This window comes from Chiloscyllium plagiosum, unplaced genomic scaffold, assembly GCF_037043375.1.
Source record: "Chiloscyllium plagiosum isolate Xiang-an unplaced genomic scaffold, Cpla_swu_hap1 HiC_scaffold_36, whole genome shotgun sequence".
Classification (NCBI taxonomy): Eukaryota; Metazoa; Chordata; class Chondrichthyes; order Orectolobiformes; family Hemiscylliidae; genus Chiloscyllium; species Chiloscyllium plagiosum.
In genome coordinates this window covers 29,397,748-29,413,421 of record NW_028270174.1, presented here as the reverse complement: position 1 = coordinate 29,413,421, position 15,674 = coordinate 29,397,748, and the positions used below count along the sequence as shown (strand labels likewise).

At 40.6% G+C, this 15,674-nt stretch overlaps 2 protein-coding genes across 2 annotated transcripts in view; one reads left to right on the top strand and one right to left on the bottom strand.

Annotated features, from left to right (window-relative positions):
• Positions 1-2,991: 2,991 nt before the first annotated feature.
• rab33ba (RAB33B, member RAS oncogene family a) lies at positions 2,992-11,902 on the bottom strand. Its single transcript, XM_043674104.2, has 2 exons — positions 11,657-11,902; positions 2,992-5,306 (listed from the first exon to the last, which is right to left on the bottom strand). The coding sequence occupies exons 1-2, from the start codon at positions 11,900-11,902 to the stop codon at positions 4,860-4,862; spliced, it is 693 nt and encodes a 230-aa protein (XP_043530039.1). The 3' UTR covers positions 2,992-4,859.
• Positions 11,903-12,179: 277 nt separating this feature from the next.
• ugl (ureidoglycolate lyase) overlaps positions 12,180-15,674 on the top strand; it is a 72,578-nt gene continuing 69,083 nt past the window's right edge. The window contains exon 1 of the mRNA XM_087980056.1: positions 12,180-12,315. The gene's annotated coding sequence lies outside the window, so the exon portion shown is untranslated. The remainder of the gene's footprint in view (positions 12,316-15,674) is intronic.

The window sequence follows — 15,674 nt, the reverse complement described above, 5'->3', positions numbered from 1 at the left end:
ACAAACCTCTAGTGGTCTGTTTGCTCACTTGTACAACATCCCATTCACCCCTGTGGTTAAACAACAATCCAGGTAACACAGATTGAAACTTTTCATCATTGTTCTCAAATCTGTCCACATGTTCCTTCCTCACACTCTGGCTCTCTCCTGCGCAATGGCCTCTAAGAATCCTCCTCCAATTCTTGCTCAGACTTGATTTTAATTGTTCCCTCTTTGATGGCTATACCTTGAGCAGTCCAGGTCCCAAGCTCTGGAACAGCCTCCCTAAATCTCTACTTTGCTAACTTCCATGTCACTTCTTAAAACTTGCCCATCTTGACCAAACATTTAATGCCATATTTTGTTTGTAGTGCCTTGTGATGCATTACAGCATTGAAAGCACTGTATACATATACTTGTTCTTGAAGGACAATACAGAAAAACAAGTTGGATGGAACTGACACTTTCTTTTGCCAGAAGATTGTGCGTTAAGAAAAGTGATTCTGGTTTGTTCATGATCCTGGTGAACATACAAGTCCATGTGGATTGCTTGGGTTTGTGGCATTGCAATCTGAAATGACTAAAACTGCAAGAGAGCAACACAAGGTGGCAAAAATAATATAAAACACGTTAATATTTGGAAATCCTTTTAGGGTATTAAAGCAATTGCTTTGAAAACACACTTTAAGAAGCCAGAGCAACAAAATTTGACTGAGAGCCAAAAACACAACTGCAGACTCACTGGTTTTCTTTGTGTTGACTTCAAGTTCAAACATAAAAGGTCTCCATTGTAAAGGCACACTTGTCATGGTGGGTTAAAGGAGGTAGAGAATGGAGATGTCTTAAGTTAGGTAAGTGGAGGAGATCTTAAAGATTAATGAAGAGTAGAAGCAGATTGTAGAAATAGAATAATATAACTGTAAAGATCAAGAGACTGGGAACCAATCACAATTAATGAGTGTGGTGCTGGAAAAGCACAGCTGGTCAGGCAGCATCCGAGCAGCAGGAGAATTGACATTTCGATCATAAGCCCTTCATCAGGAATTATGCTTATGCTCAAAACGTCAATTCTTCTACTCCTCAGATGTTCCTGATGGGCTGTGCTTTTCCAGCACCACACTCTTCGACGCTGATCTCCAACATCTGCATGGATATGATAATAGGTAAAAACAAGGACCTCAGATGCTGGAAACCAGAATCTAGATTAGAGTGGTGCTGGAAAAGCACAGCAGTTCAGGCAGCATCGGAGGAGCAGGAAAATCGACATTTCTGGCAAAAGCCCTTCATCAGGAATACAGGCAGGGTGCCTGCAGAGTGGAGAGATAAATGAGAGGGGGTTGAAAGTAACATAGAGTACTATAGGTGAATGGGGGTGGGGATGGAGGTGATAGGTCAGAGAGGAGGGTGGAATGGATAGGTGGAAAGGAAGATAGGCAGGTAGGACAGGTCATGGGGTCAGTGCTGAGCTGGAAGGTTGGAGCTGGGGTGAGGTGCGGGAAGGGGAAATGAGGAAACTGGTGAAATCCACATTGATGCCATGGGGTTGAAGTGTTCTGAGGTGGAAGGTGAGGCGTTCTTCCTCCAGGCGTCGGGTGGTGGAGGAGGCCCAGGGAGAGGGGGAGTTGAAACATTGGGCCACAGAGCAGTGGGGTTGATTGGTGTGGATGTCCCGGAGATGTTCACTAAAGCGCTCTGCTAGGAGGCGTCCAGTCTCCCCAATGTAGAGGAGACCACATCGGGAGCAACGGATACAATAAATGATATTAGTGAATGTGCAGGTAAATATGACAATAGACAAGCAGGATAGTTTATAGACAGCAGAATATTATATCCCCTGGAAAATGGGAGGTAAGATGGTAGATTTGAATTAATTTGGATGGGCTAGCATAATCGTCTTGGTATAGGATGGGCTGAAATGAGAATGCATGTGCACAATATTAGATTTGGAAGTTGGTGATCTTGATGAGGGGAAGGATATTGGCTGGGAAACTCAGCTTAGGGATGAATAGCATTCTCAGATTATGAACAGATTAAGAGAGTCTGGAGAAAGAGCAGAAGAAATTGAGGCAAGAATGGCCATGGCTCGAGTCTTCCCTGCGTTTGAGAGCAAATGAAGATTTATCCAGGATTGATATAGAGAAACAAGCTGGTAACATCCGGATTACAGATGGGCAACAGGGTGTCACTGGTATCTCAGTGGGAACTGAACACTTCTCTTTAGTTAAAGATGCCATGGCATCCAAATAAGGAAGAGGTCAAGGAGCAGCCATTGGTAGAGATGTACTTGCCAAAAGTCAATCTCAAGGAGATAAACAGTGGAGAAAGATGCCAGGAGATGGTGGTATGATAACCATAGTAAAGGATAATAGAGAGGTTGAGACGTGGTAACAATGTTACAAATGAACAGAATGTTGATGACATACAAGGTCGTTTGTGTTGAGGGGATGTGCAGCAGATGGTACAAGAGGTCTAAAGACTGATGAGGGACGTAAGCAAAGAGGTACAGGTGAAGAGAGCTCCATTCTGGGAGATAACAACCCATTCAGGGACCCTTGATATGAAAGGCAGACAGATGGACGTCAAGCCAACAGGTTGTCAATAACAGTTTCTAAAATACGAAATTTGCCTTATGAACGGGAATGATTTACTAAAGCAGTTTGCACAGAGGCCAGTGAGTGAAGGTGGGTCATAAGACATTTGGTAGCAGTGTGATAGAGGAAGGGAATGGACTTTGTGCTTGAGAAGTCTATAAAATGCTTTCTTGGAGTACATATAGAGACCATATCCAAACATCTTCCAAGTTAGCAATATTAAACATTCAACTAGAGAGGGAAAATGAAAGTCAAATTTGACATACCCTTTTATTAAAAAAACCCTGAATGGACACTGGAAAAAGAAGGGAGAAACTCACCAAGTATCACAAGATATCTTTTGGGAAAGGTGGATAGAAAAAAAACAGATTTCATTTTGAAAAATCCTTTAAAAAAAAATGAAAAACGTGACAAAGTCGAATTGGAACATTAAAACTTTTATTTAGACTGGTGCTAGTGTTTTATTCAATAAAGTTACTACTGTAATCAAGTTATCATTGACAATGTTTTAAGCATACTATTGTAACCAGTGATCTGCTTTAAGCATGCTCACCATAACAATGCCAATTTATAACTTCATCCAGGACAATTACCATCTGCAGGCAGATTACGAGTTAATAATCGACAGTTACAAACATTTCCACAATCTTCTCATGAATCAGTTACTAGTAATTCATGCATCATCGTAATTAAGCAAGAATTATGGGTAACTGATTGGATGTTAGTGTGCATTTGGTAAATATTGTCTGGATCAGCGAAAACTTCAAAGGCATGAACAAATGCATGCAAAAAATATTTCAACTTTCCCACAACATGAGAAGCACTGACCATTTAATGTATCCCTTTATCGTATATCCCTTTTTCCAACTTAAAGGAAGGTTGGGGTTTAAAAGAAATCTGCATTTGTCCACAAAGAGATCACTATTTGTTTGCCACAGCCAGTTTTCATGACTGCAGACAAATAGTTAAACACTGTGCTTCTTTCTTACTTTCCTACCACTCTCTAGTTTTTAAACAAAATAACTGACTGTAGTGAGTTTTGAGAAGATTTGTAGCTCAGACTAGGTAACATTTTCAGTGGGCCTCCGGGTGAAGCACTGTTGATAATTCCTGCTTTCTATTCATATGTTTGGGTTTCTTTGGGTTGGTGATGTCATTTCCTGTTCTTTTTCTCAGGGGGGTGGTAGATGGGGGGTCTAACTCGGTGTGTTTGTTGATAGAGTTCTGGAAATGACATCACCAACCCAAACATATAAATAGAAAGCAGGAATTATCAGCAGTGCTTCACCCAGAGCCCACTGAAGATGTAACTAGTAGGGTGACAAAACGTCTGGAAATGAACCTTCCAGCTCAGCGAGCAAACCTACATCCATAACTGACTCTAGTTAAAGGCTTTAGTTGGATATTTTAAATGTGGTGCCACAAAAGTCTGAAACTCAAATTTGATATATTCCTTTAAAAATCTCAACGTTCTTGTTAGGAATATAGTATTAGAAGTATATATATATATATATATATATATAGACTGTGAACATCACATTTCTGTATTTCACAGATAAAATCCTCAGATTAATGTAAATATTAAAAGTAATACTTTTTTTTAAAACCAAAACACTTTTCCTCAAATTTTCTGTCAATTTTCAACATTCCAGTTATCTCAAAATCAAAGCACCATTCTTCATATAGAAGCCAAAGCAGTGAATGTTGACAAACCTCAACTACAAGAAGAATCACAACGTTGGCAGAAAATGAACGAACCTTTGGGGGTTCACCCTGCTCAGCGTGAAGAAACTGGAAACTAATAGTGCTGCCCCTGTCACTACCTTGGCTAACATCAGCTGATCCAACACAAACTGACAATCAAACAAGAAACTCTCCAGCTCTGCAAGACTCAGCTGTCTGCCCCTAACAACCAGCTGAGCAACTGAGAAATGCCTCCAATACAGAAAATATTTAATCCTTTCACAACTAACTGGAGATGGACATTGAAAGAAATGAGTGAAGGAATAGTGGGGGAAAAGAATCATAAGGCGTAAATTCAAATGGCTTCTTTAACTGAGGTAATTTACTCAAAGCTTCTTCTACATATCTCCGCATAAAACTAATAGCTGGGAATACCATAAAATGCAGCTTATCCTTTACTGTCCTCAGTTTGAGTAAAGAGAGTCTGGTTGATATTTGTATATGGGTAATCCAATGTATTATTCATTCCCTTCTCCTGTTGAATTTCCTCTCATAATCTGGTGCTCTTGGTCTTCACTCATTATAGAAAACACCAAAAGTTAACCTTTAACAGTAACACTCCACATCAGCCTTTGGTTCAGATTCCAACTTCACTTTTGGCTCATCTACCTGGAGCTGGCTAAGCATCATGGGCTTATGGTTTTTCAGTTTATGAGCCAAAGTCAAAAATATGGCCTCCACATGATCATTGTCATTTGGGTTCTTAGCAGAGGTTTCAAACAGGGGCATGCTTTGAGTATCAGCAAATTTCTGAGCCAGCTCAGTTTTGACTTTGGTGGCATCTGTTAGGTCGCACTTGTTCCCCACGAGGATACGTGGGATTTCTCCACCAAGTGAGTGCTGGTTGCATTCTTCAATCCAGGCTGGCAGACTCTGAAAGCTCACAGGGTTGGTCATGTCATAAACAAAGACGACGGCATGGACATTCCTGTAGTAGTGTTGTACCATGCTCTTCCGAAAACGTTCTTGGCCAGCTGTATCCCACAGTTGAATCTAAAATGTCAAAAACAGAAGATTTTTCAGAAATTCTCTAATAAAAACTTTTGGTTTCCTTCTCCATCACTTGTCTCTCTGTACACAAACAGGCAAAACCAACTATTTGGCAACAACACAGCCAAACTTCATCCCATTTCCAGCTACATTCTACATATGTACACTTTCCAGTAGGGATCACTTGATTGTCAGTGAAAATAACCTCTGACATCTTCATCATTTACTGATACCATTGTCTATAAGTTAGGAATTGGACAGGACTCAGGGCACAAACTCTATTTACTAAGTAGTCCAGTGCAACAAACATCAGTGTCTATTTAAAATGGAGTTTTTGCAACAAATAGAACCAATGACCAAAGCTAAAGCAATGCTGAAAATGTGTTGCTGGAAAAGCACAGCAGGTCAGGCAGCATCCAAGGAACAGGAGAATCGACGTTTCGGGCATAAGCCCTTCTTCAGGGCTTATGCCCGAAACATCGATTCTCCTGTTCCCTGGATGCTGCCTGACCTGCTGTGTTTTTCCAGCAACACATTTTCAGCTCTGATCTCCAGCATCTGCAGACCTCACTTTCTCCTCAAAGCTAAAGCAATGCCTATGGATAAAGGCAGAGTAATATTTCCAGCAAAATGCAGTAAGGGATAGTTACCTACAAATTGAGAGGCTAAATTAAATTCCAGCCATATATACTAGTGTGCTCTTTAGTTAGGATTGGCAGGGAAGCCTGAGTTCTTACCCTCCAAGGGATCGTAGCACTTCGGTCACTACCTGGGCCGTGATTAATCAAGTTAGCATGGGTTCAGTGTCCAAACTTGGAATTTTTCTGGCCAGGTGACTCTATTTTGCATTTGTTGTAAGTTTAATAGGCTTGTTTAGTGTTGCACAGAAGGTTTATAAATGGAAACCCACAGAATTCGAGGGAAAAGTGACACTACGGATAGGAAATTGATTCAGTAACACAAAAAAGTGGTGGATGTTTTTCAGGCAAGGAAATTGTTTCCAGGATATTTCCCCAGGGCCAATTTTGGGACCAATAGCCTTGTCAACATTTATAAATGGGATATAGGCAAAAAGATGATGCAAGCTAATTCCATAACTAACTTTAAAAAGGGGTTGGACAGATGCTCGAGGATATGAAACTTAGAGAGTCACAAATGTTTTTAAAAAGTGAGAATTGGGAACCAAGCACAACTGTTCTAAGAGGTAACATAGATGAGTTAATATAATCACCTTCTGTGCTGTATGTTTCTATGATTCTGTTGCTCACAATAGGCATATAATGAATAAATAATGGAATTCCTGCTATTGCAGTCAAAATGGTTCTGAAACTTTTGAGTTACCTGACTCCCTTTGTGTTACACCACTCAAATCTAATTCCTCTCGAGCTCTTTAAATATATCATTTAATGCTATTTTTACATTTGGAGACTAAAAGCTCCAAATGTAAAATGTAAAAGAACAAGTCAGCAAGTGCAGAAACACCAAGTGTACAAATGAAGCTTGGGAATGGCTACAGGGAAGCATGTACCCCTATTAGATATTAATCCCAGAAAATGTGACTGTGTGTTAATAAGGCGGTTTGAGTAGCCTTAACTCAATAAGATTACTTCGAACAGAAAGGAAGAAATGCTGAACCGTGGCATGATTGACGGTGACCTGAAATGGTTCAGTTATTGATGTCATTCTGCACTGGTGTACTTTCCTCTTCACAGCCAGAATTGCCCACTTTCTAGTATCATCCTGAAGAGTAAGTATAACATTAAACTCCCTATTTCTGTTACTAACCACACAAATATATTATTCTGTACATCCGTGACCTTTTCCTGACATACCCACACTGGTTCTTCATTTATCAATACATCAAGTTCAAAACTGTTGTCATAATCTTTTAAATCTGCACATGCTGGAATCCCATTCTATTTCAGCAATCTCCACTGTCATAGAACCATACAGTGGCCCAAGTCCACACTGACCATCCAGACCCATTCCCCTACCCTATCACATTTCCCCTAACCTACACACTCCTCAACATTATGGGCAATTTAGCAAGGCCAATTCACCTAACCTGCACATCTTTGGACCATGGGAGGAAACCGGAGCACCCGGAGAAAACCCAAGCAGACACAGGTAGAATGTGCAAACTCCACACAGACAGTCGCCCGAGGCTGGAATCAAACCTGGGTCCCTGGCGCTGTGAGGCAGCAGCGCTAACCACTGGGCCACTATGTCCTTATAATCTGTCAAGTACTCTCCTCCTTATTCTGGCCTCCTGTTCATCACTTCATCATGCTGTCCTTCCTTTGGAATCAGTCAAGATACCTAGTGCAACTCCCTGGCATTGTCTCACTAGTCTCTCTAACATTTTTTAAAACAGTCACGTAAATTCAAATCATCCCTCTTGATTTCTACCTTTATGGAACAGTATTAGCTTTTGGTGCAACTGCCTGTCAAAAACCTTGGAGCTGTGTTCCTTTTAAACACTGGAAGTATTGTAGACATGCGGGGTGTTGTTTTAGACCTAAAAGATCAGAAGTCCAAGTGGTGCACAATGATCCATTAGATAATGGCACATACTTACACACAGCTGATCTAAAACAGTGGGCACTTACAGATTTAACCCATTCACAAGGCAGACTGGAGGCCATTCAATCCTTTTGGATTCTTTTCAAGATTTATAAATTAAGGCCAGTCCTCCCATTCACAACACGCAACTTTTAAAAGAATGAACTGTTCTAATTTCTCTTTCCCTTTGTAGAAATGTAATTCGTAAGTGATTACATAAAAATACAAAAGTACAAAGCCAGAAAAGACCATTTTATCAAATTAATCAACAAAAGTCAATTGAACTGCCTCAAATATCTATGCAATTCTTTCTTGCAACTTTGTTCACTTTTTGACATTTGATTCCAAATATTCACCAGCCTGTGAACTATTCTCTTGGGCACCAATTCCTCCAAGATTGAGTCAGTAATCTCCTGTTCTACAGTTTGAGAAACTCAATATAATATTTGAGATTCAAATTATCCAAACCCATAAGAATCTAGATTATCTCTGTTAAACTTAATCTTCACAAAAGTAAATAGTCCTATACCTTACAAACACTTCTCAGCTTGGACATTTCAAGATAAATTTCTGTTCAGTCCTCCTTTATTCTTTGCAAATTCTGAATATTCTTCCTATAGAACGGTGCCCAGCATATCTAAGGTGTGCCTGTAATATGCCTTGTACAGATCAATTATCACATTCCAGAGATTTATACTGTATTCCTCAACAAATATATCTAAAATTTTATTTTACTGCAACCATCAATTGCATTTTTGATTTCAATAAGATAACCACAATAATCCCTTCTGTTGCATCATGTTGCAACAGAAGACACTTCATTTATATATTTTTCCTTTCCCTTGTCTCATTTAGATTAGATTTCTTACAGTGTGGAAACAGGCCCTTTGGCCCAACACGTCCACACCGACCCTCCGAAGAGCAACCCACCCAGACCTATTCCCCTACATTTACCCCTGACTAATGTATCTAACACCATGGGCAATTTAGCATGGCCAACTCACCTGACCTGCATATCTTTGATTGTGGGAGGAAACCGGAGCACCCGGAGGAAACCCACGCAGACACGGGGAGAATGTGCAAACTCCACACAGTCAGTCACCCGAAGTGGGAACTGAACCCAGGTCCCTGGCGCTGTGAGGCAGCAGTGCTAACCACTGAGCCACCGTGCCGCCCCCAAAGTGTTGATTAGATTCCCTACAGGCTCTTCGGCTCAACATGTCCACACCAACCCTCCGAACAGTAACCCACCCAGACTCATTCCCTAACTAACGCATCTATCACTATGGGCAATTTAGATTAGATTCCCTACAGCATGGAAACAGGCCCTTCGGCCCAACCGGTCTGAAGAGTAACCCACCCAGACCCATTTCCCTCTGACTAATGCACCTAACACTACAGGCAATTTAGCATGGCCAATTCACCTGACCTGCACATCTTTGGACTGTGGGAGGAAACCAGAGCACCCAGAGGAAACCCACGAGGAGAACGTGCAAACTCCACACAGACAGTCGCCCGAGGCTGGAATTGAACCCGCATCCCTGGAGCTGTGAGGCAACAGTGCTAACCACTGAGCCACCATGCAATTCATTCACATAAAAATGTAATCAGTCCATCTTCCCAAACTATCCTAATGGCTTTGCATTTACTTGACAGCTCCCCAAGTAAGCTCTGTGCTATACCGATATTTGTTTCTTTGAAGTCAGTCACTGATTCCATACTTTCCTTCCTTGTCATCCAAGCACATGTGCCCCATGGCATTAAAAGCTTTACTACAATCTAAACTCAACAATGAATTTGGATCATTATTATGAGATTTCCAATAACATGCTCAGACAAGATGTCCTTCCTAGCTAGGAGTCCTTTCAAACTCTCTTGACTGTACCATGAATTAACCGCGATACTTAACTATCCTTTCTTTCCAAGTGTCATCTAACATTGGGAGAAAAGATTCACCAAGGCAGATGAATTTCTCCAGCCCAGGAATTATAAAGAAAAACTAAATAGGCTGAAGTTATTTTCCTTAGCGCAGAAAAGATGGAGTGGCGATGATCTGATTGAGATATACAAACATCTGAGGCATAGACAGGGTAAGTAAAGAGAACCCTTTCCCCTGAGTAGAGCATTCAATAATCAGGGGGTACATAGAGTTTTACAGTAAGGGGCAAGAAATGTAGAGGGGATCTAAGGAAATATTTCTTCACTCAGATGGTTGTGGTTATCTGGAAATCACTGCTTAAGAAGACAGTAGAGGCAGAAACCCTCAAGACATTTAAGAACAATTTAGATAATATTTGAAACACCGTAGTACACAGGATCTATGCCAAGTGCTGGAAAATGGAATAAAACAGATTGATATTTGATGACAGGTGCAGACACGATGGGCTGAAGAATCTCGTGCTGTGCTCTAAAAACAATTAATTTATATGGTAATCCTAATTAATATTAAACTCATTGATCTGTTGTTTCCACAGCTATTTCTATGCAGCCTTTTGAATAATACTTATGTTACTTTGTAAAACCTATAGCTATTTGCAAAAGCATGATTAATTATTAGTTCTGATAGTTTTCCAAACAAACTTTACTCAAAATTAGTTTAATCTCCTTGGCCTCTGCTCTACTTTGGCATAGTTTTGTTGGAAGTAATATTTATAATTTACATTTTCTATAATGTGATGTATCTTTATTAAGATCATCTCTCACTTGCCTTCCTTCCAAACTAACAAAAAAAAATCAAGTTTCTTCTGCCTTTATTGAAAACTTTGACATCTGGTATCTGTCTTGGAGATCTGCTATTCACACTAACCCTGGTTTTAATCCCTTGTCTGTTTCATTGTCTACAACAGTGTGTATTGTCTGACTGGACAATTTAAATTAATTCTTCCAATTATACTGACTGTAGTACAACACCCTATTCCCTTTAAATGTGATGATGAAACTCATCTCAATTTGAGTGTAGGAGGAAGGACAAGATCAGCTAGGGGTCCCATCTCAGGATTAAGATGAACCACTGGACTAATATCTGAAATGGGCAGATTGTTTTAGGAAGAAAAATTGAACAGAATAGGCTGGAGTTTAGAACTTTTAAGATGGAGCATAATTCTAATAGAAGATCCCATGAGGTGGGTAAAAATATAAGAGTGACAAGGGGTTGTCAGATGTTACCTCCAGCCCACTTGCAGAATTGACAGAAATCTGGTTGTCATCTATTGGGCCCATGCAATCCTGTAATATAAACTTTAACCCATACCAGCTTTATGCTACACCCAAGTAAAGATTATTTGACTCACGATCAACAAACAAAACATCGTGAATTGTGCATATATTCATGTATAACATATTCACTATTAAGTCATGGCGCCAACAGAGCAACAAATGTTTCAGCTGTTATAAAAACCCATTACACATTTTTGACGTTCTAAAACAGATAAGTTACTGGTAAAGGAATTTTAAAGTGTTTTAATGCAATAAACATATTTCCATTTTCCAGGCTTCACAACACTAACTTCCGGGACCCAACCCTTTACATAATAAAGTTAACAACTACCATCTTTTACTGCAAGTTACGAGGAAATTGTTGTAACAAAAGTTGGTAAATTGGACAGATTTCGCAACCGATTTTTTTTCAAAAATAAACAGTTACACTGTTTAAATGAGGTAATTTTGAACTAAAATCTAGAATTAGTCAACTTGTGTATGACATACGGAAGAGTCTGTGCTCTCCTGAATATTCTAGCGGATTTTTCTTTTGTTTTTTTTGGGGGGGGGGGGGGGGGGTGGTCAGAAGTTACCTTGATCTTTTCTCCATCAATCTCCACAGTTTTCTCTCGGAAGTCCACCCCGATAGTGGCCTCGGTCTTGTCGGGAAATTTGCCGGCGCAGAAGCGGTAGGTCAGGCAGGTCTTGCCCACTCCCGAGTCGCCAATGACGATGATCTTGTAGATCCTGGAGCGGGGCGGCGCGTTGAGGAGCAGCGAGCCAGCGGCGGGGGAAGCGGGCTCCAGAGCCGAGGTGCCTCCTCCCGGGGAGGAGGACATGACTTGACGCGGGGGGCAGATTGCAAAGTGATAAGGAGACGGTGTGAGGGGTAAAAGGAAGCCTTGCTGCCTGTCTCACTCTGGTCTGAGCCGCAGCCCGCTGTCGTGTGCCTCACCGCTCGAGGTTACAATTTGCTACATTGTTGCCGCTCGCTACACTGTTTCACAAAGTAACCTTCCAGGCGCCTCCTCGCCCGACTGAAGGAGGAGGAGGAGGAAGAAAACAATGATATTTGAGGATGGAGAGAATATCGCGAGAACGTCTCTGAGCAGATGGGTCCCTTTTTCATTCCTGCGCGAGAGGCAGTCCTCTGCTAATCGGCGGTTCAGGAGGCTCTACATTTTCTTTAGACAAACATTAATCCAGCAGTTTACTTCTGGTGCAGTTTTACGAATCTGATCCATATACTCATGTAAGTCCGCAGGTTACCCAGGTCCCAATGGCGATCGGAGAGCACTGAGTACCTCCGCTCTCTGGTGGGGATTGTTAATGTTCGAAGCCTTGCCCTACGAAAAGTACGATAAGGAATAACTTTATTCTGGAACTTAAGAGCGATGCATATTTTGTTGATACAATCTTCATTTTGAGCTGAAAATGTGTTGCTGGAAAAGCGCAGCAGATCAGGCGGCATCCAAGGAGCAGGAGAATCGACGTTTCGGGCATAAGCCCTGGGCCCGAAACGTCGATTCTCCTGCTCCTTGGATGCTGCCTGACCTGCTGCGCTTTTCCAGCAACACATTTTCAGCTCTGATCTCCAGCATCTGAAGCCCTCACTTTCTCTCAAACAATCTTCATTTTACCCAGATGTTTATTAACCATACCAAATTTAACATCTGACATTCTTACAACCTTCTGGACCTAATATTGAGCTCAACATCTTCAAATTGTGCACAGACCCACCATTGTTCTCCATTCGCACATTAATCTGCACTATCAACATCCTTTCTCCCCCAGCAATCCAACCCCGCCCCCGCCCAGCCCAACCCAAATGCTGCCCTCTCCGGACTTCATGTCAGTTCTGATGAAAAGTCATCTAGATTCGAAATGTTAACTCCCTCTGTCCATGGATGCTGCCTCACCTCCGTGATTTCCAGCATTTTTTATTTGTTTTCAATTAACATTTCTGGACACTCGTTGTTGAATACTTGGGGACATATGTACAAATGCTTGGCTTTCTTACAGCAGCCCCATGGCTTTGAGTTATCCTCAAATGCTTTACAGCCAATGAAAATACCTTTCAGATATAGTCCTTGTTTCAAGGTAGGAATCATAGTAACCAATTTGCCCATAGCAAGAGCCTCAAATAGCAATTCACCAAATAGTCTGTTTTGTGATGTTTGTTGAGGTATAATATAGTTGGTCAAGATAATGGAGTAAACTGGTGTGCACTTCTTTGAAATAGCAATATGAAATCTTTCATAAACATCTGAAAGGTTGATGGGGCCCAGCAGTTTAACACAACAATCAAGTGGAAACAAAAGTGCAGCACTCCCAATCGATACAGAATTGAAATGTTGTCCGAGACTTTGTACTAAAGTCTCTGAAGTGGGACTTGAAAACAAACCATGGAAATCGTTCTTCAGGAAAGCACTTCTATATATTCAAGCTTGTGTGAAATTAGGGGTTGTACAAATATGTGAAGTAGGAGGAGGTCCTTCGCCCCCACAAGTATGCTTCACCATTCAATAAAGGTCATGACTGATCATGATAATTTTGATAATGACAACCAGTCATGACAATCTTCGACTAAATGATACATTTTGACCTATGCAACCTTACTCCCCCCACAAAAAAACCCTTTCAATCAATAATTGATCTGCCTCTACCTTAAAATTATTCAATAATTTTGTCTCCACCACTTTCTGGACAAGAGATTTCCAAAGACTCTCAAATCCTTCAAGAGTTAAAAAAATCTCCTTATTTCTATCTTACATGGCAGATCCTTTATTTTTAAACATTATCCCCTAGCTCTAGCCACACTACCTGAGGATCGTATGCTCGAATAAGATCGCCTGCATTCACTGAAGCTGACCAGTTAAACAGGTTTCATTTGTTTGTTCGAAACTAAATTATAACACATGAAAGATCTATTTCATTCCTTGCCCATATTTATATTTGATGGTATGCCATTGGGAGGTCATGCAAATATGATCTAACAATGTCCACAGGTTTTCCACAGCCCAATTAACACTACACAACTTATGTTATTTCATTGATGCATATTTAACAATTTGCATTCAATGCTTTTTTTTTAGTTTGGGTGAGAATTGGTAACTATTAGTGGCATCATCCTTTCTAGTATGGCACTAGAAGCAGAACATTTGGTGTGGATTTGTTGGGTCAATGGCTTGTTTCCACACTGTAGGGAGTCAATGAACACCCAGAAAAATGACATCCCATTTACAGGCTTGCAGTTCTTGACATTTCCCTTTCACATCTCCCGGATGTGCCCAGATCTCCTCCCAGCCTTTCCTCGCCTCACCCTGCTAGATGTACTTTAATTAATTACTTATTTAGAGTCCTCAATGAATCTTTATTTATCTGCCTCCCCTGACCTCAATGTAATCCTTTAAATAGCTGCTTACTGTGTGTTAATAATGTGCTTTGAATTTATTCATCCATCTAGCACTACCCTCTTTACCTACTCATTTTTCCTGATTTCCTCTGTACTCTATATCGAATAATCTGTCCAAAACCCCTCTGTGCTGCTTAATTAATTCTCAAGGTGAAGCTCCATCCAGCCTATTCTTTTAGCAGTTTCCTCTCATGCTGGTTGTTCGATTATTTCCTTGTCCCTGTTTGTGCTAATAGTGATGTTTGGCTTATAACTCCTGGTTGTTGATAGCTGATTTCAGTTTGTATCTGGCTTGTCGTTAGGTTATGGTGGCCAAGGACTGTAACTAGTTCACATACAATGACTACAGCAACAAGAAGGTGTCAGTATCTTGAATGAACAGGGCTGCGATAGCCCCACAGTGTGGACTTAATGGGACATGAGGTCCTGGTATGGCCTGAAGACAAGGTCCCAGCGTTGAAGGACTGTAATGCAGAATTTTCTTTTCTTCACTTTTCTAGTTTATTCCTAAGGTTTTGTACCTAGGTACCTTGCATCTAAAATGGAATGTAATCGGAAGCCTGTAATGCTGAATTTCTGATTTCTTTATTTTTCTAATTTATTGTTAAGACCTTGTACCTAGGTGCCTCTGTACCTAAGATGGCACCATAAGTGTTGACTTTGTGAATTTTCACTGTACCCATGTGGGTACATGTGACAATAAACCTAATTCTAATTGTAACTTACAAAGCAAGATCAGATATTGGGAACATTAAAACAATAAATGATAAGATTGCAATTAGACACATTTACACAAGAAAACACCTTGCAGTGAAAGCCTAATTTCTGTGAATGAGTGGAAAATATATTTTAAAATGTTGCTAGGGAATCTAGGTCTAGTAATATAAAATCAGACGAATGGAGCATTAGAAAATATAAGGACAAAGCAAATAAAAGATGAGCTAAGAAGAGAGTCGAGTGGATAACCTGAAGAGAAGCATGCTTTATGAATTAAAAGCTTGTCCAGGTCTATGTTGAGAAGGAGACAGTGGCATAATGGACTAGTAATCCAGATGCCCAGGCTAATACTCCGAGGACACTGGTTCAAATGTTATCACAAACCTTGAGGAACAGGACCTTGGTGGATGATTCTCCTCTGAACTCTCTTTGTATTCAATCAGGCAATCCTCACTTTCTATTGTGCATACAACTGGATT

Excerpts from the sequence above, each read along its gene's own strand:
- rab33ba (XM_043674104.2), bottom strand. The coding sequence starts at position 11,902 with ATGTCCTCCTCCCCGGGAGGAGGCACCTCGGCTCTGGAGCCCGCTTCC. Across the intron at positions 5,307-11,656 it reads TTGATGGAGAAAAGATCAAG|ATTCAACTGTGGGATACAGC; the intron begins GTAACTTCTGAC and ends TTGACATTTTAG.